Source organism: Pleurodeles waltl, chromosome 6 (assembly GCF_031143425.1).
Source record: "Pleurodeles waltl isolate 20211129_DDA chromosome 6, aPleWal1.hap1.20221129, whole genome shotgun sequence".
Lineage (NCBI taxonomy): Eukaryota > Metazoa > Chordata > Amphibia > Caudata > Salamandridae > Pleurodeles > Pleurodeles waltl.
The window spans coordinates 1,193,406,622-1,193,430,195 of record NC_090445.1 but is presented as its reverse complement, the minus strand read 5'-3'; the positions used below and the strand labels follow the sequence as shown (position 1 = coordinate 1,193,430,195).

General features: G+C 44.0%; 1 protein-coding gene across 8 annotated transcripts in view; it reads right to left on the bottom strand.

The window, feature by feature from the left end:
• Positions 1-23,574, bottom strand: part of PPP3CB (protein phosphatase 3 catalytic subunit beta) — an 818,129-nt gene that overhangs the window by 293,936 nt on the left and 500,619 nt on the right. For all 8 annotated transcript variants that reach the window (XM_069240450.1, XM_069240451.1, XM_069240445.1 and 5 more), the window contains exon 9: positions 7,326-7,451. In XM_069240450.1, coding sequence (XP_069096551.1) covers positions 7,326-7,451 — 126 coding nt within the window. The remainder of the gene's footprint in view (positions 1-7,325; positions 7,452-23,574) is intronic.

Here is a 23,574-nt window from a genome sequence, read left to right as displayed (position 1 = left end):
TTGCACGTGAGATGAAATTCCATCACTGGACACTTGGTGGAATTTGGCCGTAACTCTGTGTTACAACAGTAATACAGAGTTGCCAAAATTCCGCTGGCGGAACAGAACATTTCGTCCACCCCTAGTTAAGTTACAAGAGGTGTCAAGCCAGACAATCCTGGCCGGTACTACATTGTCCTCAGAATAAAAGACATTGAGATATAGTTGTGTTTTATCAGTGCACCTGTACTGCAGAAATTATGAGTACTTGAGGAAGGTCACCATGGAGTGAAAACAATTTGGAGTCAAATGTATCCTTGAGAAACTTTGCTGAAACTTAATTTGTTGAAACTGATTTATTAAGTACAATGTAGAACTGTTAAGAATTACGTATTCAATAATTTATCAAACTTTCCATTCAAAAGAGTACCCTGGTGCCTGAACAAAGGTCCTGTTTCACGTCTTCTAAGCAAGGCTAACCTCCCATTTCAGTTTTACTCAACTGTAGGCATATTGCCACCCTACTGGTAGTTACTACATTAATTGAGAGAGCTACTAGCCAGCAGCTGCAATACTTACATGGGATGAAGCCTGCTGAAACTGAAGGCCCTTAGTGTTTTTTTCTGGACCTCCCCAAGACATTTGAGGTGCGAGCTATTTCATACAGTTAGAGTGTCTGTCCACCCCTGTTATGGGCCTCAGATCATGCCATAATATGAATTGAATCCCCCTTTAAGATGATAACCAACAGCTCAAACTGGGCACTTTCATCTCAAAAACTAGCACTCTGAACTCTGGCATTCTTCAGAGGTTGGAGATGTCCTTTGAAGTATTTAATCCACATCTTTCTCCCCTGTTGCACATTTCAATTTGGTCCCCAAAGAATATGCTGAATTCTCACTTGACTCCACTCCAAATACTGGCCTCAACTGGTGCTCTGGATATGGATGATCAGTAACTGTTTTCTTCTTTTCCATGTCAAGAGTTAGGCCACCCTCCTAGGATTCGAAAAGAGATTGGTATTTCTGCTCTTAAACTATCTAAATCTTTTGGCTTCGATTTTACTTTCACTGATAAAATTAATAAATTAGTTATCTTCCTGTACTTTGATACCCTATATGCTCTCCCGGGTCAAAGGTAAATTTTGTTGTTGAACAGCATTTTCCAGCATACTATAGTGAATGCCTTCCTTTCTTACCTGAGTCACAAAACCATGCTCAGGTGATGGGTGTGAGGATTAACGACCACTTAATGTATTGTAATGCCATTTATTTTTACATTCCAAAACACTTGCTCCACCTACATTAAAGAGTTCAGAACACAGAAGTAAGGGTTGTCACAAGTCTAAGCAGAAAAAGTTGTGCTTTGGCTTCAAAGAGGGTCCTACATTGGCTTTCATTACGTAAATAACTTGATTCAAAGCTGCTAGTCAAGTGTTCAAATGTAGGGAGGGGGCAAAATCAAAGTGATGGATGAAATCTACCAGTTTTTTCTATTCAACATCAAAGTGAAACTGGACAATAAAAATACCAAACTTCAGTCAGCAGATGAACCAGAAAAATGGGTAAATTTAGAATTTTTATGTGGATGGTGTCAGCCTTCCACAAGGTCTAGGTCCAAGTAACTGGACAGTTCGGGCAATTTCTATGGTTACTGCTGGATCTTGTTTTGGGAGTGGGAACTTCATAAACTGCCCCCATTGCCCATGAGCAAAGCAGTTCTTGTCTTGCGGCAACATTTCTGGAAGCTTATCTTTTTTTTCATCCTAGGCAGGGGGAATAAAGTCAGCAAAATGTTGCAGATTCAGTCTGCAGTTCTCTTTCATTTTCTTTACCATGCAGATAAAAGAAAATGCAGTCCTAGCAAAATGCCTGCACCTCCTGACCCAATTTCCTCTGGCAGATAAAAATGTGCCCTTACTCACAGCTTCACAATCTTTAGAGCAAAGATAAAAAGATTAAAAGTACTTCTTAAGCTACTAAAATATCATATTATCGTAAAAGAGGACTTGCTATTTTTCAGTTCAAGTTTCTTGCATGTGGAATGCCTCATCTTTGGCTTATAGGACTCTTCACCTCACTGGCTTCCTTTAAACAAGTTGAAAACACGTCTGTTTAGCTGTGCAATTGTATCACCAGCACCAAGAGACCTAGTCTAGGTGTGGGTGATTTAGAAATACTGTTGACAAGCCATCTGTAAAACTCAATGGAAAAAAATGCTCTCAGAAGAACTGCAGCATAAAAGAGGGACTTGAGCCTTCTTGGGACGGAGGTCAAAGTAAAAAAGGGACAGAGTGACAAAGCTATGACTGAACTCCAATCTAGGAAAATGCGACATAACTATGTGGTCCACAATTTGCAAGAAAACTGTTAATGACAGTAAGAGATTGAATTAATATAGGGGGTGACTACCCACCCAAAGAACAATACCAAACCTTGAACCCTCAAAGTCAGTAAACAAACATGAGCTCAAACTCCTGGTAGCTACAGCACAGAACAAACTGGCTTAACATAGAGGCCATGCTTAATTAATCATGCAGTACCAAAACAGTAAATAAGTTGGAATCCAAAACATGAAAATCCTAAAACGAACTGGAAAAATAGAGTAAAATGTAATAAACAAAAGGACACCATAAAGACAAAAATCCAGTAGGGGAACTGGAGATATTAATTATTAAAGTTTTATGTAGGAATAGTGTCAAGAAGCATTAAGTGCCATTGATAGTCAATAGTTGCTGTAGATTGGGACCTAGGTCAATTTGACACTGACTGGGATGGATGGCAGGTGGGATACACCAAGAAGGATCATCCTGGTCAAAGAGGTTATCTTCTGACTTTATTTCTTTAAATCCCCATCCAGCACAGGGGTATACCTCTAAAGCTCCTCAAGACCTCACTGGAAGCACTTAGAGACTCACAGAGTATTAGGCGTAGTTCAAATAGCATGTCCACTCCTGGTCTTGTTTTCACAGGTCAGCAGCAGAAAGAGACCTCTTATAGCATGCTGGGTCCCTGTAGCTTTAAGAGGAAGTAAGCATCATGACCCTTGGGGTCCACTTCCTTGCCCTGGGTACTAGAGAGAACCGATACAGACCTTCCAGGGCCCTTCTCAGGTCACAGACAGCAGGTTGAGTTCTCTTATGATCTTCCACAGGTCCATGAGCATTCTGAAGTGCGTGCCGAGAGATGCCACATTTATGTCTGGCATGAGATGGTGGGTGGGATGATTCCTGGGCACACCCAAATCAATGGGGTAAAGGTTCCAACCTACCCACTGGACATTTTCAAGATGGCAGATGTCTTCGGCCACACTAAGCCTGGGCTCGGAGGGCTGAGGGTGTTTGTGGGGAGTGTACTCTGGTAACCCTAGTGACCCACCACATTTAACACTAAACTCAACTTTGGGCAGTCACTGTACTATCAATAAACCCAGATACAGAAGTCTGGTAGAAGGGAGCAGGGCTTTCAGGCAATCAAATACAGAAGAATTGTGTTGGCATACTGTTTCTCCTTCTTTCAAAATGTGTCCCCTACGCCATATGTAAAACCCAAAAGACAGATCTGGTTGGACAAAGCAGGTTCTTTGGCAACCAGACACTGGATACACAACCATTTGAATGACATCCTATTTTTACCGTTTGAATTGTGCCTCAAGTGCTATATGTAAAACCGAGCCCTGTCATGCACACTCCAACAGGATTTGACACTGTAATGTCAAAAAGGATGCTCACAGCCCCCATCCTCCATATTCTACAAGTTTCAGAGGAGACATATCTGTCTATTCTATTCAGCCTATTGTTTGCTCCTGGGAGACATTGCACACACACTTTTTCAAATACTAATTACTGGGTGTGACAAGTGGGAAGGCAAATGCAAATTTAGCTTCCAGGAACTTCATGGAGGGAAAAAGTAACTCTGCAAACTTCATTACCCCTAAATAGTTACTAAAACTCCTGTGTTCTCCTACAGAACAGCCAACTTTTCTACTGTGAAAATAGCTGTTCTGTTTTTTTCACTGTAAGGAAATGTATACCATTAGGTTCATAAAGATCCTACATTTAAATACCATGCACCCTTCTTTGTGAGCAAAAGGGCCTACATGGGGTGACAAACATTTAAAATGAGGGATCAACCTGTTAATATGGGTAATTGTGACAGGTCACATTTGCAGTATTAAATTGCAACAGTCAGGCTACAAATAATAAGCATAGTGTCATGTGTGCACTGTCAGTGTAGTGGGTGGCATAATGGGTGCTGCAGTCCACTAGTGGCAAGTAACTTCCAGGCCCTGTATACTTTGTACCAAATACAAGGTATTTATAGGAAAGATAAATATATAAATTAGGCATATGCCAATTCAACCACATATAAAGGGAAAGCATAGCACTTTATTACTGGTTAGCAGGGGGGTAAGGTTCACAGAGTTCTAAAGCCAGCAGAAAATATATGGTCAAGCGAAAGTTGAATAACCAGGGTGACCATTAAAAAAAAAGGCAGATTTCCTACACTAACACCCATCTACCTGAAACTGCCCAGCCTCCCACAGGTCTCTCAAAATAATTTAAAGAATATCGTTCCCTCGTATCTATGACTCTTTTGATTACTCTGCAATAATCATTGCTAAAATTCAAACCTATGAGGAGTTCAACAATTCGTTTGATAATTAGCACAACGGCACTGAACTATTTATTAATCAACAAAATATCCCTTATTAACATAAAGTAAACAAACTGGTAAAATTGGAAAAAAATGGAAACCTCTGGTTCACTGACACCCTCCTTTCTAAAATAAGAAACCTTTCTTGTCTAGAAGATTAATAAAGACCCAAGACATTCTGCACATCCCGGAGAACTTTTAAGGCTGCAAGAAAAATCTACTAAAAGATTCTCTGAATGCAAGCTATTTTTTTCTAAACAAAGATTGAAACCTCTCTTAACAGGTCCAAAGACAGTACAACACCTTTTCCAAATAAAATAAACTAATAAATGTATTTGACAACAAGGGGTGTTGTCTTTAATTAATTTCCTTGATGGTAGTGTTGTGCTGGGTCACCCTACTGCCTGCCTGCTTGTTCCTGAATGAGGAGGGAACGGGGTGATCTGAAACACAGCAGCAATGCTAGGCACCATGAACGTCATTCACCAAAATGACATGGGTAGCAGAAGTGAAGTCACATGCCATTTAATCTTTTCTTTCATTTACACACGCATGCATGCTTTCACATATGTACACATTCACACACTCTCTCTAGCTTAAACACACTCCCTCCAACAATCACACACACAACATATATTTAAAAAGCATTTTTTGCTTACCGTATTTGCCAGTGAGGGACACATCCCAGCTAATTGTAATATATTCCATTTCACAGTAACGATTAATAGCCAAATATCATCCTCTATTACTGTAATAAAAATCTGACAAAAAACAAGGAAACTGGCGCTCCAACTGACATCTATAAGGATGCGCTGCCCTTGTATTCCTGGCACTTATTTTACCAACTCTGAGGCCAGGGGTCACAAAGGCAGTGCTAGGGCTTGCAAAGGGCAAGCCAGGGGTTGCAGCTGCGACCCGGGACATCACCTAAATGACGTCCATGCTAGGCCCCTGTCCTGCCTTGGGCTGCTTTGTTCATCTGATGCGGAGACAAATCCGTAAGCAGACACCCAGTGGCATAACAAAACTTGAGGGGGGCTCCCTGCAGGACATGCAGGGGCACCCTCCCTCCCAGGACCCAGTAAGGAGCTCTTAGGCCAGGGGCTAACTGCGATGAGGGCCACCCTGCACCACGGTAGATACAGGGATAATATTATGCCACTGCAGGGGCCTGCACAGTAGGACTGGGGAAAAGCATGTTGCCTGGTCGAGAGAACGCAGGAAATGAGAGGAGAGCAGCCGATATGTGAAGACACACCACATGGTTAAAACGAGCATCTCGCGTTTGCTCAAGTTAGAGCTATTAGCGTTTTAAAGTCCTAACCGGACTTTTCTTGCCACATAACCTGAAAAGTAAAAAAGTTTCACATTAGCAAGCCGACAACTGCCATGAGCACAAAGAGAAACAGAAGTTGCCTCCGAAAAATAAAAAAATAAAAAACAGTCCAGAAACCATAAGGAAAACATCGCCTTGTGTGTTTTCAGTAGTTGGCCGGTGAGCTCGAGCAGGGCTAAACACCGGAAAAGGCATGACATGTGCATGACACGTGCATGCCTTTCACTAAAGAAACCAAGCGAAGTTTAAAAGGCAAGCCCATGAACGAACCAAACTGATGGGCGTGACATTGGCGTGGTTTAAAGCCCATCGAGAGATTACACCAGGGACAGAGCAATTTGTGCGCTTGACCCTACAAAGAAAAGTATCAGTACTCGAGCGCTGAAAGGAACTGCTTTACACCTGATCACAAAATTTGTAACAAAGTCAGTGCTGTAACGTATGCATCTGTGAAAAATTCCAATTTATAATGCTGAAAAATGCTGAAAAGCCATTGGCTGAAGGGGGTTAACTTAAAGCCCACTGTATCTAAATGTCTTTTTGTAGTTTCTCGAAGAATTTATGACAATAGCACTCCCAGCAGACAGCTCTATAAACAAATCTTAAATAAAAAAGGTCCGCATAAACTACTGACCAAGACAAAGAACAAGGCTAGATCTCCAGGATTCAGAACATCTTTTTCTATGAAATTTACTTTATCACTGTTTCGAATGCATTGGTAACTAAAACGCACCTTCTGAGATCATTACCTGCCAGGCTGATCTCATAGGAGATCTGGTCATTTAATTTTTAATTGCATTCTGATAACTGTGGTTTTAAGATCAGCTAGAAAGCAAACGAAGAAACACTTATTTTCTGTTTGTGATACATTATCGCCTAAAGTGTCTCATAGGAATGTCACACAAATGCATAGAGGGGCCTTGTTCAGCTAAGTATCACATGACTATGGCAAAAATAGTTTTTTCGCTGTCTGCTTACTATCAAATTGGTAACAGAGGGCCTACTGTGTATAGTCAAAAATATGCATTCTTGAATCAAACACATTTTAATAATAAAAAAAAAAAAAGCAAAACGTTTTGTGATTTGGAAGGTACGCTTTGATGCCAGTACGCCCATGTACTGATTCTGTCTATTATTTTATTGCGCTGCAGTTATTTACACTATTACAAGTTACCTGCCTCGCGGGATAACTCGGACAAACCTTGTTTAATAATACAGAAGGACCCCCAGAAAGAAACATTTGATAATTCTCCAATGACGTTGCAAGTGAAAAAAAACAACATTCTTTTAAGTAAAATAATACATTGGTTGAGCATTTTTAATGAGAGCACTGCGATACGTGGAAAATCTCTTACCTTTTTCTCCAACAAATGGCAAAGACCAAGTAAAAACATCCATAAAATTTGGTAACCAATAAGGATGCGGAGAACAGTTAAACTGTCGAATATTCATCACATTATTTTCATACTTTAACACAGCAGCTGTAATAGAAGTTTTGGAAACATTAAAAACATTTAACTTCTAAACCCGGTAAGTCAATGAGATGCCCAATGCCCTCTAATTTAGTCAGCAGAAATCCATGAACACAGTGGATAACGGTGAAACATTTGTAAACAATTAGGCATTATTTGAAAATTGGCAATTAAAGAAGCAGTGCACTTATACAAAGCAAGGACAAAAGATGACAGCTATAAAAGACCATTGTACCCTTTAATGGCAATCTGTAAATTACACAAGGGAATGTAATTGGTAGAGACATCAAATAGAGAAAGATATTGCGCAGACTTGTTATAAAATACCTGCCGAGCTAATCAGGTCAACAAGAAATTAAATTAATGATTAAACACTCATCTCAAATAGATTTTTCCACCAACCGATCAGTAAGGAGAATATGTAGATGAAAACAAAAATTATAAGGGGTACAAATATCAGGCTAGAGTTAAAATTTGGTTTGGCATTAATATAACTCTTTAGCTTCATTTGGCGTTGTTGGCATCATCCATGCCCAGAAGTGACATGTACAGTGCCCATACAGGTGCCACCTAAGCGTGCTGACATCAGCCTATTTTGCTACTTTCTAAGCCGGAGGTGTAGAGTCACGAGGAACACTGACCACTGGTGTGTGAATCTAGAGCTCTTAGAAGGGTTAATCCTTAACTCTACAATCTGGTCACGGAGAGGACTGGGGGGGAGGGGGTCGATAAGGAATCTACAGCTAGGTACAGTCTCTACCAGATATGGAGATATTGAAGGTAAGTAACTTGCTCTTCTAATAGAGTCTGATAGCTCCAGATTCCTTACCTTAGAATAGATACCCAAGCTATACCCACCAGGAGGTTGGGCTGTGATATGGATTGGACTAAAAAGTCCTGTATCACCAGATGGGCAATATGATTGTTAAGCTGGACCTGACTGTCTAGGCAGTAGTGATTTGTAACGTGTGCAAGGTGGCCCATGTTGCTGCCTGACCAGTGCTTAGTTTGTAAATACAAACCTGCTGGGGCGCAGAGCTTTCCTCTTAAACATGTGGCTGCTGCAATTAAATGTGGGAACAAGGAATACTGAGGCAGCCTAATACTGAAGCCATCTCGGGCCTCTTCAATTCATTTGAAGCCACTCCCTGCCCCTTCAGCTCACTCTTGCAGCTTTTTGCTTTCTACCTTTGTGATGCTTTTTCGTTTTTCTCTTCCTCCGTCTTTACCATATGTGCCTTTTGCTCTCAGCAATTGCTTGAGGCAGAAGAATAAGCGTCGGCCCTCAAAAATAAGTGCCGGTGATCAGCACCGGAAACAACAAGCACAAATTAAGCACTGTGCCTGACAGATATCCAGGAAGGAACTCCAAGGGCTAACACAGCGGTTGCAGCTTTGGCTCTGGTACAGTGAGCACCCATGCCCTCAGTGGGTTTTCTTTTGGCTAATGCTTAGCAGAACTTGATGCAGAACTCTATCCATCGTAAGATGGTCCTCTTCTGCTTCCCTTTCTTGGCTCCGATATAGCCCACAAAGAGCTGATTGTCAACTGAAACTCACGAGTAGGATAAAGGTAGAACAACACTCTTTTTGGGTCCATCCAGTGGAATCTCTCCTCTTCTTTATAGGGGCAATGCAGGCAGAGTGATGACCACCATTGAAAGGAGGGACCACCTTCAGTAAGAAGGATGTTCTAGTTTGAAGAAGAAGCTTATCTAGGCAGAATCCAAGGTATGGAGGATGTGCATATAGTACCTGCAGCTGACTGAACCCTCTAGGCAGATGTTATTGCCACTAAGAGGGTTACTTTGATTGTTAAAAATGTGAGTGGACAGTTGTGGAGCAGCTCAAAGGGTGGGCACATCAGAAAACGGAGTACCAGATTGAGGTCCTACTGAGGCTCCTTGGTGAAGTTTTCTTTCCATTTAAATGCTTCACACTGTTTGAAGTTGCACTTTGGCTCCACATATGGCAACCGTTGACTCAGCACTTGGACAATGGCACACATACGCAGTTTGGTTGGACTACAAAAACTCTCCAGGAGAGCACATTCTTCTTCAGGTTACTTATCCCCTATCTTGTCCCCAGCTGTGTGACCTCCCCAGCCTAGGTACCCTCCAATGATTGTGCCAAACACCGAGCTGTAAATCATACATCTTTATTTTTCTGTGTGCCTGTGAACTACAACATTTGAAACCAAGGTTTCATTACATTCTATTCTAGCGATAACATAACACTGATACGCAGTCCATTTGGAGCCAGAAAGGTTCCATCCTAAAACATGCAAGACACTACAAACGTTTATCTGTACACATTGTCAAATACTTGCTCTAATGGCAGGCGCACAATGTCTTGGTGCAGGAACATCTGGCTGTCAAAATAATATTGCAGACTTAGGGCTGAAGGTCAAAAATTGTCCATTGTCACTGCTGAATCTCCACGCATTAAATCAGTGTTTCCAGTTCGGCTGCAGAACCCTACACTGCTGTTGTGACAGAAGATCCTCCCAAAGAGACAACCTGATCGTGGGAGCAAATGCTCATTCTCAACAGCTCAGGATTCTAGAATCTCCGTGTCCAATTCGGAGCCACAAAAATGACTTGGTCCGGTCATTCTTAATCTTATTAAGAGCTTTGGGCAGGAGTGGTATTAACAGGAGGCCAGAGCTCCACTCAAGACGAAAAGCATCTCCGAGAGGGAGCAGCCTTAAAAACCTCAATGCACAAAACTTCTGACATTGCACATTCTTGGCGGAGGCGAACAAATCAAACCAAGGCACTCCACACTCTTGGAAGAGACCTAGGGCAACTCCTGATAGAGATGCCATTCATGATCTGCTATGCACTGATGGCTGAGTTTGTCTGCTCTGGCGTTCAGAGAGCCCACGAGGTGTAGAACCTCTAGGGATATACTCTTATGTTAGAGCCATGTCCACAGGCACAAAGTCTTTTGACACAGGGTCCACTACCCCACCACACCCTGTTTGTTGAGATACCACATGGAGGTGGTGGTGTCCATGAACACCTGCACCAGCCTTCCTAAGACTTAAGGAAGAAAGGTCACCCAACGCTCCAACAGACTGATGTGGAGGCTGGATTTCGGCAGAGACCAGAGTCCCTTAATCTCCATCTCTGCCAGATGGCCACCCTAGCCCAGGAGTGATACATCTGTCACTAGTTAGTTCTGGTTAGGAAAGGGAGAGTTGTCTGCCACTGACCCAACTGCAATTAGTTAGCCACGACTGCAGATCTTTTGCAGTTGCATCAGAGATCTGGACCATGTCAGAAAGATTTTCTAGATGCTGTGTCCACTGGAACTTCAGATCCCACCGCAGAGCCTGCATATGTAAACAGGCATATGTTACAAGCAGGATGCAGGAGGTCATTAAACTCAGTGTTATTCTCACCAAAATCCAGGATAGAGGCTGAAACATCAGGATCATAGACTGATTATCCTGGACTCGTGGCTCAAGAGGATAAGCCCAAAACTGTAATGTGTCCAGAGCAGCTCTGATGAATGGAGGCATCTGAGAGGGAGCCAGGTGTGACCTTGGCACATTGATGGTGAATTCCAATGAGTGCTGAAGAATCACCATAGTCTGGAGGTGGGAGACGACTGCCTATAGCAACCCTGCCATCAGCTGCCATTCATCAACGTAGGAAAGGGCTGGAACCCCTGTCCTCCGTAGATGAGATGCGATCATCGCCATCACCTTGGTGAACACCTGAGGGGCACCGGTAAGGCCAAGTGGGAGCACAGCAAACTGAAAGTGCTCTTGGCCCACCGTGAACCGCACAGAACATCTGTAAGCGGACAGGATGAGGATGTGGAAATGTGTGTCCTGGTAGTACAACGTCAACATCCAGGCTCCCGGATCTAGGGCAGACAGGACTTGTGCAAGCATGAGCATCTTGAATTTCGTCTTTTCCATGGAAGAGGTTGAGAAGGACAAGGTTTAGAATAGGGTGAAGGCCTCCATCCTTCATGGGCACCAAAACGTAGCAGGAATAACAATTACAACCTACTTCAGGTGCCAGCAGCACCCTCTCTATAACTCCCTTGGCCAAGAGAGCTAACATTTCCTGATGGAGCAAGGAGAGGGGGTCTTCAGTCAACTTCTGGTAAGTGGGTGGCATGAGTGGAGGCTTGGTCACAAAGGGGAAGAAGTAGCCTCTTTGGACGAACTGCAAAACCCAATGGTCAGATGTTATAGTCCTCCTTTGGTGCAGGTGATGGGATATCCTGCTCCCCACTGAATGCTTTGATGGTCAGAGGTCAAACTAAAGGGGTTCAGAGGCTGTGGCTGCTTAGAGGGTTAGGGGACTGGCCTGACTTCTGGCTACTTATCCCTTGGGTCTGTGCGAACCTCATCCTCAGCCATGAAAAGACTGCAAAACTTGTGGGGAGTGGTGGCTGGGAGTGTATAGAGGAGCTTGAAAATCCCTTCTGGGAGTGGAAGGCAGACTTGGGGATGGCGAGGGGCCATAGAAAGTCCCAATGACCTGGCTGTAGCCCTGCTTTCCATGAAGCACTCCAGCGCCTTTCCAAAGAGACGGAAGCCATCAAAGGGCATGTCCATGAGACTGGACATCCCCTGAAATGCCGGTCGTTCTCAACCAGGCCTGGCACATAAGGGCCACTGACGAAAATGCCCTGCCAGCGAATCTGTTGTGTCCAACCTACATCTTAAGGTGCACTTGGCTTCAACCCACCCATCTGTAATGAATTGAGAGAGTATGGCTTGGGCCTCCTTCGAGACCATGAGCAGCACTTGCGCAACTGAATCCCAGATCATATGGGTGTATCAGCTGACTTCAGTGCCAGGCTGGCAGAAGAGAACATTCACTTCCTGAAGGTATCAAGCCTTTTGGATTCCCTATCCAGTTGAGCAGTAGGGAATGCGCCAGGATTAATTTAGGAAGTGGATGCCTGGACCACCAGGCTATCCGGGTGGTGTGCTGGGTGAAGAAACTGGGGTCACTTAGGGCAGGGGGATGGCAGCAGACAATTGTCCTATGTACAGGAGCCCCTCTGCATGGCTTGAACAAGGCCTGAGTAGAATGTTGGTAAGGGCTTCATTAAATAAGAGTAATAGTCGTGAGAAGCACCTCTGTCAACAGATTTGTCTTGACTGCCACACAGGGTAGCATAAGGTCCAAGACCTTAATCACCTTCTGTGCAACCACTGCGAATGAGGCACCTTCCTCCATAGCCACTGTAGGGGAGCAGACCAGGCTAGTGTTTGGGGAGGTATCCAGTCCACCGGCATCTGCCAGATCCCCATACCAGGTGTCCTCAAGGTAACCATAAGGGCGTACAGACCCCTGCCATTTGTCACCTAATCCAGGCCTGTCATAAGAATAAGGCACTAGCTCCAATATGCGGAGTTTCCCCCCAGTAGGCACAGGATGACACCCAGCTGGCTCCTCATTGGAAAAGGTAAGACAATGGGGGCCACCGCCGGACATCAGTGGAACTTGGGGCATCGGCACTGAGGCCGGTCAAGGCTGCTCGACCAGCACCACTCTGGACCCGTCAAAGGATCCCCAGGGACCGATTGGCAGTAAGGGCAAACCCGCTGATGGAAGAGGGCACCCCACAGGGTTTAGGCGACCCACAGATGAGGTGCATGGCCTTGTAAAATTCTTTAAGTTGGGTTTGTTGCACTGGATCACAGAAATTCAAGGAGGTGTGGAGCTGGCCAAATACAGGCTTCACCACAGACCTAGACCTCAAGTGGCGACGGCCCCACATCTCGTCCAAACACTTGCGTGGCAAAGTCGAAGATCTCTTTGATGACTTCTTTTTGTGGGACTTACCCAACAACTTGGAATGGGACGATTGGCAGGTACGACTTTGCAAATGATCTCAGGACCTTCTTTGTGATGGAGATCTAGAGTGGAACGGCGTTGATCAGCATCAGACAGCAAGCAGTTTGAGGGACTGCTCCCTCAACACCTAAGGGTGCATGGCACAGCAATCCTCACATGTCTTAGTGTTGTGATCTCACTAAAGACATCAAAGACAAACCAAGTGAGGGCCTTTCACTAACATCTGTCAGATTCAGGCGCCACACGATTTAAAACCTATCTTTCTGATGGACATCCTGCACACCAGCAAAGTCTCAAAAAATCTATAACAATAGCTCGAAAAATGGTCTGTCAAAAAGTGAATACAAGAAGCCCTTTCCAGATCTGTTATGACTGGTGCGGATAGAAAAGACCTGACATCAGCGTGTTAGGGTGGCTGCTATATAGGCACTGCACACGTCACTTCTGGCATACACGACTTCAAGCGGATATGAACCACGCCACCTACCGGCGAGCCTGGGTATTGCTCACCAAACGTTTCTGGATGTAATCTGATGCCTAGCGAATTTTCTAAGGTAAGGAATCTGCACCTAAAAGTCCTTATCTGATATATATTGCTTGGAGAAGCATGCACCCCAACCATTTGGGGTTGTTGAGTCTAATTATACCGTTTTGCAGAAACCATATTTTGATTGACCATATGCTGCACGTGGGAAGTCTGGAAATGTACAACTGTCTTGCCTGAGTAATATTATGATAAACTTTATATTCTAGGGTGAAGGGTTCAAGCCCCACAAATGTGCACCAGAAATGTCACTGCAACAAGTTTCATGACAGTGCTCAAATAGCAGGGGTTCTTTCCAAGAATCGCTACTCTTTTAGAGGTTCAGGCCACAAACCCCCATCGAGGTCTCTTGGATTTAATGGGTTTCGGGAAGTGAGCAGCAGAAAGGTTCTGTCACTAATTAGCCTTTTCTGCATGGTCACTTTAGATTTTCGTCCTTTTTTAGACCTTATTTTTGCTGGTATTAGGAATTTGTGCAATGTGACACTTCTATCCAGTGCCAAAGTGTGTGGTATACTGGCCCTAAAATGGTAATTGTAAAATTGATTTCACTAAATTTGCGTATTTAACTATCCCGTAAGGCCATAGCACATGGTGCAGATTATGCCCCAAAAGCAAGGGAATTTAATGCCAAATGTGAGCTGCAGTGTGTATTTGTACCATTCACATATATGACATGTTCATTAATTTGTCTCTATTTTCTCACCTGGTTTGGGGATTTTATTGTTTTTTTCCTTCTTTACTTTAAAACTGATACTACTTGAAATTCTCTGGGGACCACCGGCTGCTTTCGCTCTAAAAACTGCATTTTCACCTAACAGTATGTGCGTATTAAGGTGTTAGAGGTCATTCCCTTTCCAAATTAAAACCCAGTTTTAGACACTCTTCAAAGATCAAAACTATAAGAAAGCTTTGGATGTAGCATGTGTCATGGTGCATGATTTTAAGGAGAGAATAGTTACGGGTATAACCTAGAAAACAATTGCAATAGTCAACTCTGAAAATGATGGGTGTTTGAATAATGTACTGTAAATGTGAAGCAGAGGCTCTGTACATATCTCTCTCTTTCTAGCTTACTTAAATCTTCTCTCAAATGTGAATCCAAATCAGGGACGCAGGTGCCTTTTCTTTACACAATAAAGAACCTCGCCAACAGATCCATAATTCCAAAGCTTCATTAAGAAACCTATATACATCACATGCTACAGTTTGCATTTGTTTATTTTTCTGGACAGAAAAGCATGCAGCTGCAGAGAAGTGCTTTTATTAGGTTAAATCAACTGCCACAAGCACAGCCTACTTCTGTTAATAAAAGAGGTAAAAGTCTGCAACAAGATATCTAAAATATACATGATATGTACATGCATCATATATAATAATAACTTGATTACAACACAGCATTTACGTACATGTGCACAAGGTAACATGCTATTAATTTCCTCAGTTGAGTGTGGAGAAGGGCCAAGACTCAAAGAGTCCAAGCCTTGTATCAGTCCCTTTGCTATGTCAACAATAGTAATAATTAGCATATTATGCTCTGCACATATTGGTGATGACATGGCATGTTTCATGTGTATTTCTTTATTTTTTTAACTATTTAATCAAACCAGCAATGAGTTAAATATTCCAACAAGATGAAATCACATTGATGATGGTTCCTAGCTTGGAGATTTCTATTCAGGGCAAAGTGATTGTACTATTCAGTAGATAGTGTGTTTCTCATATCAATATGGCTCTACTGTGGTAATGAACCACAATTTAGCCTGTGCACTGAGAAATAAATTAGTGAATGTTTGGTATTGGACATTGGGCTACTAGTCGTGTGGCCAGCACAAATAATAGTTCCTCCATTGTCCTCAGTGGGAATCAAACACCCCATTGTAGCATTTGACTCTCACTGGGTAGTGAGGCAGAGCAGTTTAAGGCCTACTCAAAGGGTGTGGTGTGGTCTAGGAATCACCAATCACTGGCACACAATAATAACACTCAATAAATGATTGTCCAGTCAGTATTTTTTCTTTAGAAAAGGAGAAGTACATTTATTATGCATGCACTACTAAATACTACGCAATAATTTACAAATATAAATCGGCAGATGGAACAAACCATAGCTGACACTGTACAACAACTGGTGACCCCCTAGAGGGGTCACCTAAACATGTCAAGAGTGTTCAAATAGTCATGGTGTAATAAGGATATTACTTTGGCATGAATCATAATTGCAATAATTATGGATCAATAAAACATATGTAATCATCATGTAAACCCAATAAAAACATTTATAAGAAATGTGTTTGTGCATTCTTTCACACACTTGACTAAGACTGTAATGATCAGAACCACCCCTAGAGGGCACCACAATAACAAAGTAGCATTTTCAAAAAGTATTGAGATGTAACCATATTGTCAGCCCCTAGTGGACGTAGCTACATGAAAACAATATGTAAAAACACTTTATATGTAACTGTACTTCAGCTCATAGATGGCATAACCACATAGAATATCATTATATGGTTACAGAGTAACCATATAATCAGCCCCTAGAGGGTGTAGTACAATACACACTTCAAGGGTCTCCAGGCCTTCTTAAAAGTTATCATACACAAGGCCCCTAGAGGGCAAACTCTCCGAGCTGTAGAGCAACTGCTCCAGCCATGGGAGAGCATGGAAATGCAAGATAAATCAAGGAAGGTGATGATTTTAGAGTCTGGGTGGGAACCCAGAAGATGATCCAGGGAGGAAGGGCATATCATGCTGAACGCTTTGGTGGTGGTCTCATCATCCTAGGACCACCACAGGCTGATTATGGACAAAAATGTGAATCAAATGAAAAGCTCAGCAATGCATTATGGGGCGAGTTTCCCAAGTGCAGTGAATATTATAGTAGCAGCTCTCTCGCTGTGCCGGGGAGCGCTGTGGTGATGGTTTTCTCTTGTTTCTCCTGTAACTGCGGCTTTGTGCAATGTTTTCCCTTTGGGTGTGGGGGTGCCTGGTCCCACTCAGGCATTTAGGTCATGCATTTCATGATGGCCTACTCCCACTACCCCCAGACATGTGCACAGGGAGCGTGGAACATGTTTAAGGGGGGGGGGGGGGGGGGGCAGGAGTTGGAAGAGATGGGTGTTAGGGGGAGCAGCGGCACTCCCCCATCCTCCTCTTTTTTTAGAGGGGCCAGCTCAAAACTCAGAGGCAGCGCAACAGCACTTCTCCACATCACTTGGTGGCACACGCATCGAATTTCACCCAGAGAATGGGGTCCCCAAGCGAGGAAGCAGAACAGGGAGGGGTTCCAAGCAGGGCGGCATCCCCAGCCTGATGATCAAGAGTTAATAAAGGGGAGAAGAAGGTTCCAGAAGACAGGCACAGCTAACCAATCCTGGGGTGCCACATCACCTCTCCACCCCTGTCCCAACCCTCCTCCACAGCATGTTGGAACAATCCAACATGCCACTGGTTATATCTGCTTCTGGGGTCTCCGCTCCATCCCTTGCTGACATCACTGCCAGGGACCTGCACACTAGAATTTTAAAGGCGGATCCCTCATGGTTTGGCTCCAGCTGAGTGGGCACTCTCTTTTGTTCGGTGGTCTTGGGCAGGTTGATCCCTGGTGCAGTGTGACAGCTGGGTGATTGATACAGAGCATTTTGTCCCACCCCTATTCTTCCTCAGGAGCAAGAAGAAAAGGTGACCTTTGTTCCTGCAGTTGGAAAAAATATAATTACTGGACACAGCAGGGTGACAACAGGCCTGGGTCTATGATCCTGAGCTAAGCCAGGAAAATATGAAAACTCTAAATGACCCACAAGATGTACAGTTATAATTTTAAAAGAGGCAAATTTGATTTTCTTGCACAGGTTACACTCTAATTCAAGACATTGATTGTCTCTCCTGGCCAAGGAGAAGGGAAACTCCCTCCCTTAACCCCTTCGCTGCCAGGCATTTTCCCTTCCTATGCCCAGCCTTTTTTTTGCTATTTGGGGCAGTTTGCGCTTAGGCCCTCATAACGTTTTGTCCACATAAGCTATCCACTCCAAATGTGTGTCCTTTTTTTCAAACATCCTAGGGATTCTAGAGGTACCCAGAGTTTGTGGGTTCCCCTGGAGCAGACCAAGAAATTAGCCAAAATACAGTGAACATGTTATTGTTTTAAAAAAAATGGGAAAAAGGGCTGCAGAAGAAGGCTTGTGGTTTTTTTCCCTGAAAATTGCATCAACAAAGGGTTTGCGGTGCTAAAATCACCATCTTCCCAGTTTTCAGGAACAGGCAGACTTGAATCAGAAAAACACAATTTTGGCATTTTACTGGGACATACCCCATTTTTACTATTTGTTGTGCTTTGAGCCTCCTTCCAGTTAGTGACAGAAATGGGTGTGAAACCAATGCTGGATCCTAGAAAGCTAAACATTTATGAATAGCAGACACAATTCTGAATTCAGCAAGGGGTAATTTGTGTAGATCCTACAAGTGTGTTCTACAGAAAATAACAGCGGGAAAAAAAAAATCTTGAAATTGAGGTGAAAGAAACTGCCATTTTTCTCCACGTTTTACTCTAACATTTTCATGCAATGTCATATTTTCAAAAGTAATATACTTTTACATCTACTGGACTCTTCTGGTTGCGGGGATATATAGGGCTTGTAGGTTCATCAAGAACTCTAGGTACCCAGAGCCAATAAAGAAAAGGCACATTGCAACGGGTTTTCATTGTATACTGGGCATACAGCAATTAATTTGGTGAAATATAAAAAGTGAGAAATAGGAATCAAGAAAACCTATGTATTTCTAAAATGGGCACAAGATAAGGTGTTGAGAAGCAGTGGTTATTTACACAATTCCGGGGTGCCCATACTAGCATGTGAATTACAGGGCATTTCTCAAACAGATGTCGTTTTTACACACTATCTTACATTTGGAAGGAAAAAATGTAGAGAAAGACAAGGGGCAATAACACTTGTTTTGCTATTCTGTGTTCCCCCAAGTCTCCTGATAAAAATGGTACCTCACTTGCATGGGTAGGTCTAATGCTCGCAACAGGAAACACAACATGGACACATCAAATTTTTCCATTGAAATCTGACATGTTTTTTTGCAAAGTGCCTCGCTGTAGAATTTGTCCTCTAGCTCAGCCGGCACCTAGGGAAACCTACCCCAACCTGCACACTTTTGAAAACAAGACACCTAGGGGAATCTAAGATGGGATGACTTGTGGGGCTCTGACCAGGTTCTGTTACCCAGAATCCTTTGCATACCTCAAAATTTGGCCCAAAAACACTTTTTCCTCTCATTTCGGTGACAGAAAGTTCTGGAATCTGAGAGGAGCCACAAATTTCCTTCCACCCAGCGTTTCCCCAAGTCTCCCAATAAAAATGGTACCTTACTTGTGTGGGTAGGCCGAGCACCCGCAACAGTGAAATGCCCCAAAACGCAACGTGGACACATCACATTTTTCCAAAGAAAACAGACCTGTTTTTTGTAAAGTGCCTAGCTGTGAATTTTGCCCTCTAGCTCAGCCAGCACACCTAGGGTAACCTAGCAAACCTGCGCTTTTTTAAAAACTAGACACCTAGGGGAATCCAAGATGGGGTGACCAGGTTCCGTTACCCAGAATCCTTTGCAAACCTCACAATTTGGCCAAAAAAAAAATACTTTTTCCTTTTTCGGTTTTGGTCCTAAGCTCAGCAGTCATCTAAGGAAACCTACCAAACCCAGACATATCTAAAAACTAGGCACCCAAGGGATTCCAGGGAGGTGTGATTTGCGTGGATCTCCCAATGTTTTCTTACCCAGAATCCTCAGCAAATCTCAAATTTAGCTTAATAAAAAAATCAAATTTTTCCCACATTTCTGTGTGGGATCAGTGCACAGAGACAAATTTCTTACCACCCAGCGTTCCTCGCATTCTCCCAGTTAAAATGATAACTCACTTGCGTAGGTGGGCCAAGTGCTCGTGACAGGGAAGAGCCAAAAACATGTTGAAATTGAGGGGGAACCAAAGCGGGTCCAAAAGGACAGTTTGAAAAAAAAAATTTTTAGGCTGACAAGTGCAGCAGAATTTTTATCAGTATAGATGAGGCAATGCTGGGTGGTAGGAATTTTGTGGATTCCGGCAGATTCTGGAAGGTTCCATCACAAAAATGTGTGATTTCCAACAAAGTTGGAGGTCTGCAGGGCACTGTGGGTAAGAAAATGGTGCGGGGTGCATGTGAAGCACACCACCCTGGAATCACCCAGACGTTTAGTTTTCAGATGTGTCTAGGTCTTGTGGATTTTTCTACATGGCAGCGTCCCAAAGTCCATAAAGTGCGGCCCTCACCATTCCAAGTGGGACGATTTTGAGAGTTAGGCAAGCTCACTTGGCCCAAATGTAAAACAAAACCTAAATTAATCAAATGTCCTCTTGCTTGTTGTGGGATAAGATGTTTTAGTGTGCGGGGAGAGCTGAAAGACTGTTAACCCCTTCAGTTGGGGTGGGGGCATACACAGGCCCATACTAGTTGGTAGCCACCACCCCATTTTTTTTTTTTTTATTTCCTTGCATTTTGTAGACTTTCTGCCCCTCCCCCCCGGGTGTGGATCAGGGGTTATTGTCCTATCTGCCCACTGGTGGACAGAACAACTTTGGCCCCATTTATTTGGGGTGGGGGTACAGCCATATCCCCACCCTCTTATTTTGAATCTTCCCTGGTCTCTGGTGGGCTATCTGCCCCCTTTTGGGGCAGATGGGCCTTCCAAAAATAAGCCAATCTGCCCCCAAGGGAGGTAGATATGGCCAAAACTGATGTGCTCCCATGGGGAGCAACCCTTACCCAAAGGGCTGCCCCCAAACAAAACACACACACCAATCCCTGGAGCCTAAGCAGTTTCTGCCCCCCTTAGGGGCAGATTGGCCTAATAAAAACAGGCCGATCTGCCCCCAAGTGGGCAGAAATGGCCTAAAATAAATTTTCCCTCACAGGGGAGCAACCCTTGCCTAAGGGGTCACATCCCACCTCTAAAAAACGAAGAACAAAAATGTATCCCTCATGCCTAGAGATTTCTGCCCCCCGGGGACAGATCAGCCTAATAACAATAGGCTGATTTACCCCCAGGGGGGCAGAAAAGGTCTTGAAAAAAACTGCCACCTGGGGAGCGACCCTTGCCCAAGGGGTCACTCCCCTGATGCCAATTTCCTTATTGTAAAAAATCCCTGGTGTCTAGTTGGCATTTCAGCTGCCGGATCGCTTCACAATCTGGCTGCTAAACTGCTCAGAGACACTTCAAAGGGAAAATCCTTTCCTTCCCTTTGAAGCCTCTCAGGCCCCATAACATGATCGGAAGAGAAATGCTTAGCATTTCTCTTCCAATCGTGCTGGAAGCTCAGCTTCCAGAGGTGGCCTCTGATGAGGTCAGCTCGCGATCACGCGCTGTCATCAGACGTCACAAGGGAGTTAAGGGGGGGATCGGGGTGGAATGGCTTCCCCTTCCATCCCTGGCCTGGGGGGGGTGGGAGGGAAGCCCACAGAGTGCTAGCACTCCCTCTGAGCTCATGTGCCAGGACGTAATGGTTACGTCCTCTGCACAGGAGCACTGTGCCGGTGGACGTAACCATTACGTCCCCGGCACAGAAGGGGTTAAGTATAATGGAGTCTCACTATAGTTAAAACAGTCAAGCATACTGACATTCCCTAATAGTGTACTACCACCATGATGCCTGTCCCAGGTGAACACCTATACCTCCAGAGTCAGCACTGCACCAAACTACCTGTGACTGTTACCGGGTTGCACATGACGGTAGTCTCCTAAGCGCAGCCTACACACGTGCATACGTGTTCACGTGTAACCAGCCAACTACACCTTACCCTTGCTGTGTCGCAGTGGCCTTATCTTCAAAGGCAGATACTGGTAGTAAATGCGTGCAGTCCTTTTACTGTGTGATTCCCGTGGGTGAGACATCAGAAGTGAGGTTCATCCACAGTAAAAAGTCCAAAAAACGGGTGATCAAAAAAGCAGTACATCTCAGTGTACTGCTGGGGCAGACCCCAGTGCAACAGTGGGGTTCTGCTGACATTCAAAAACACAAGGCAAAAGAAGAGTGGTTTATAAATATTGAAGCGTGGGAAAACAGACACAGGAGGAAAGGAAAGAGTTTTTTCCTTTCCCCCGTGCCTGTTTTGAATGGATTCCTGCTTACTGGGATTCACCCACTAGACACCAGGCAAGTAATTTTGGTGATTTAGGGGAGAGACCCCTTAGGCAAGGGTCTCACCCTGGGGTGCAATATTGGATCTGTGTTTCAGCCCCCCCCCACCCCGAATTGGGGCTAGATGAGCTGTTTTTTCTGCTGGTCTGCCCACCGTGGGGGTCAAAACCCACCAGGCACCAGGGATTGGTGCAATTTTAATTTTAGGGCAGCGACCCCTTGGGCAAGGGTTGTTGCCCTTGGGGAAATATTTTTTTCTATGTTTCAGCCCAATCCTGGGGCTAGATCGGCCATTTATTTGGCTTATCTGGCCCTGGAGGGGTTGAAACCCACTAGGCGGCAGGAATGTGTGTGTGTTTTTTCTTTGTTGGCGCGGCCCCTTGGGCAAGGGTCGCTCCCCAAAGGGGGAACAAACTGATGGCCCCTTGGGGGCAGACCAGTCTATTATTTTTAGGCCTATCTGCCCCCAAGGGAAGCAGAATCCACTAAGGCACCAGGGATTGTGTTTGTTTCTCTATTGTTTGTGTGGGGGGCAGTCCCCCCACCCCCCCCAAAGGGGGGACATGGCTGTTGGTCATTTCTTGGGGGCAGATCAACCTATTTTTAGGCCCATCTGCCCATAGAAGTCACAACGACACCAGAAATTGTTTTCGTTTTTTTTTTGTGTGTGTGTGGCCATTTCTGCCCCCTTGGGGGCAGATTGGCCTATGTTATTTTAGGTCCATGGGGCAGAATCCACTAAGGCACCAAGGATTGTTTTGAAACCACTAGACACCAGGGACAATTTCTAAATATTTGGTGGCGGGTTGTTGTCAACTGGCCAAGTATTTGTGCATGCTATTGTAACAGTTTATTTCTCCTTTTTGTTCTAATTCAAAGCTTTTGCTTCATTTGCTGTGACTCCTTGTGGTTTTGGCAGTGCTGACCTGCAGTTTGCGAAGTTGCATGCTTTGGGTAAGAAAAAACAATTTACTCCAAATAAGTATTGCTGCCATACATGAATGACATTTTTGTAAATGGTGTACTAAATGAAGGATTCTGTGTGAACTTGTCCTTAGATTAGTAAACAGTTATATTTGTGTTGACTTGTGTGTAATTTTCTTTTCTTTTTCCTATTTAGTGGGATATCATTGGTGATTGCTCTGCCTGTGCAGAGTAGTTGCTGGCGAGTCTAGCTTTTTCAGGCACAGGAGTGGTATAGTTTTGGAGTACATAACTCTTTGTGATAAAGCCACACTTTGTTTATTACTTATTTTACACAGTGCTGGGTGTGGTTGGCACATTTGTTAAGTTAATATTCTTAGAACGGATCATGGCTAGCTGCAGGGTGACAACTCAGCAGGTTGTTGGTATGCTTTCTGAGTCATCTTCTGACCTTGATTATGAGACTGACTCATCAGAGACGGAAGTATAAGATTCTGGTGTGAATTTTCTGCCCGAGAGGAATCATCTGATTCTGAGGATGCGAAGTGCTTGTTTTAGAGTAGCACACTGAGGTGCCAATAGTGCAGCAGCCGGGGGTGAAAGGCTTACCACTGGTAGACATGAACTCTGGGTTGCCCCAGACATGGAGCAGAC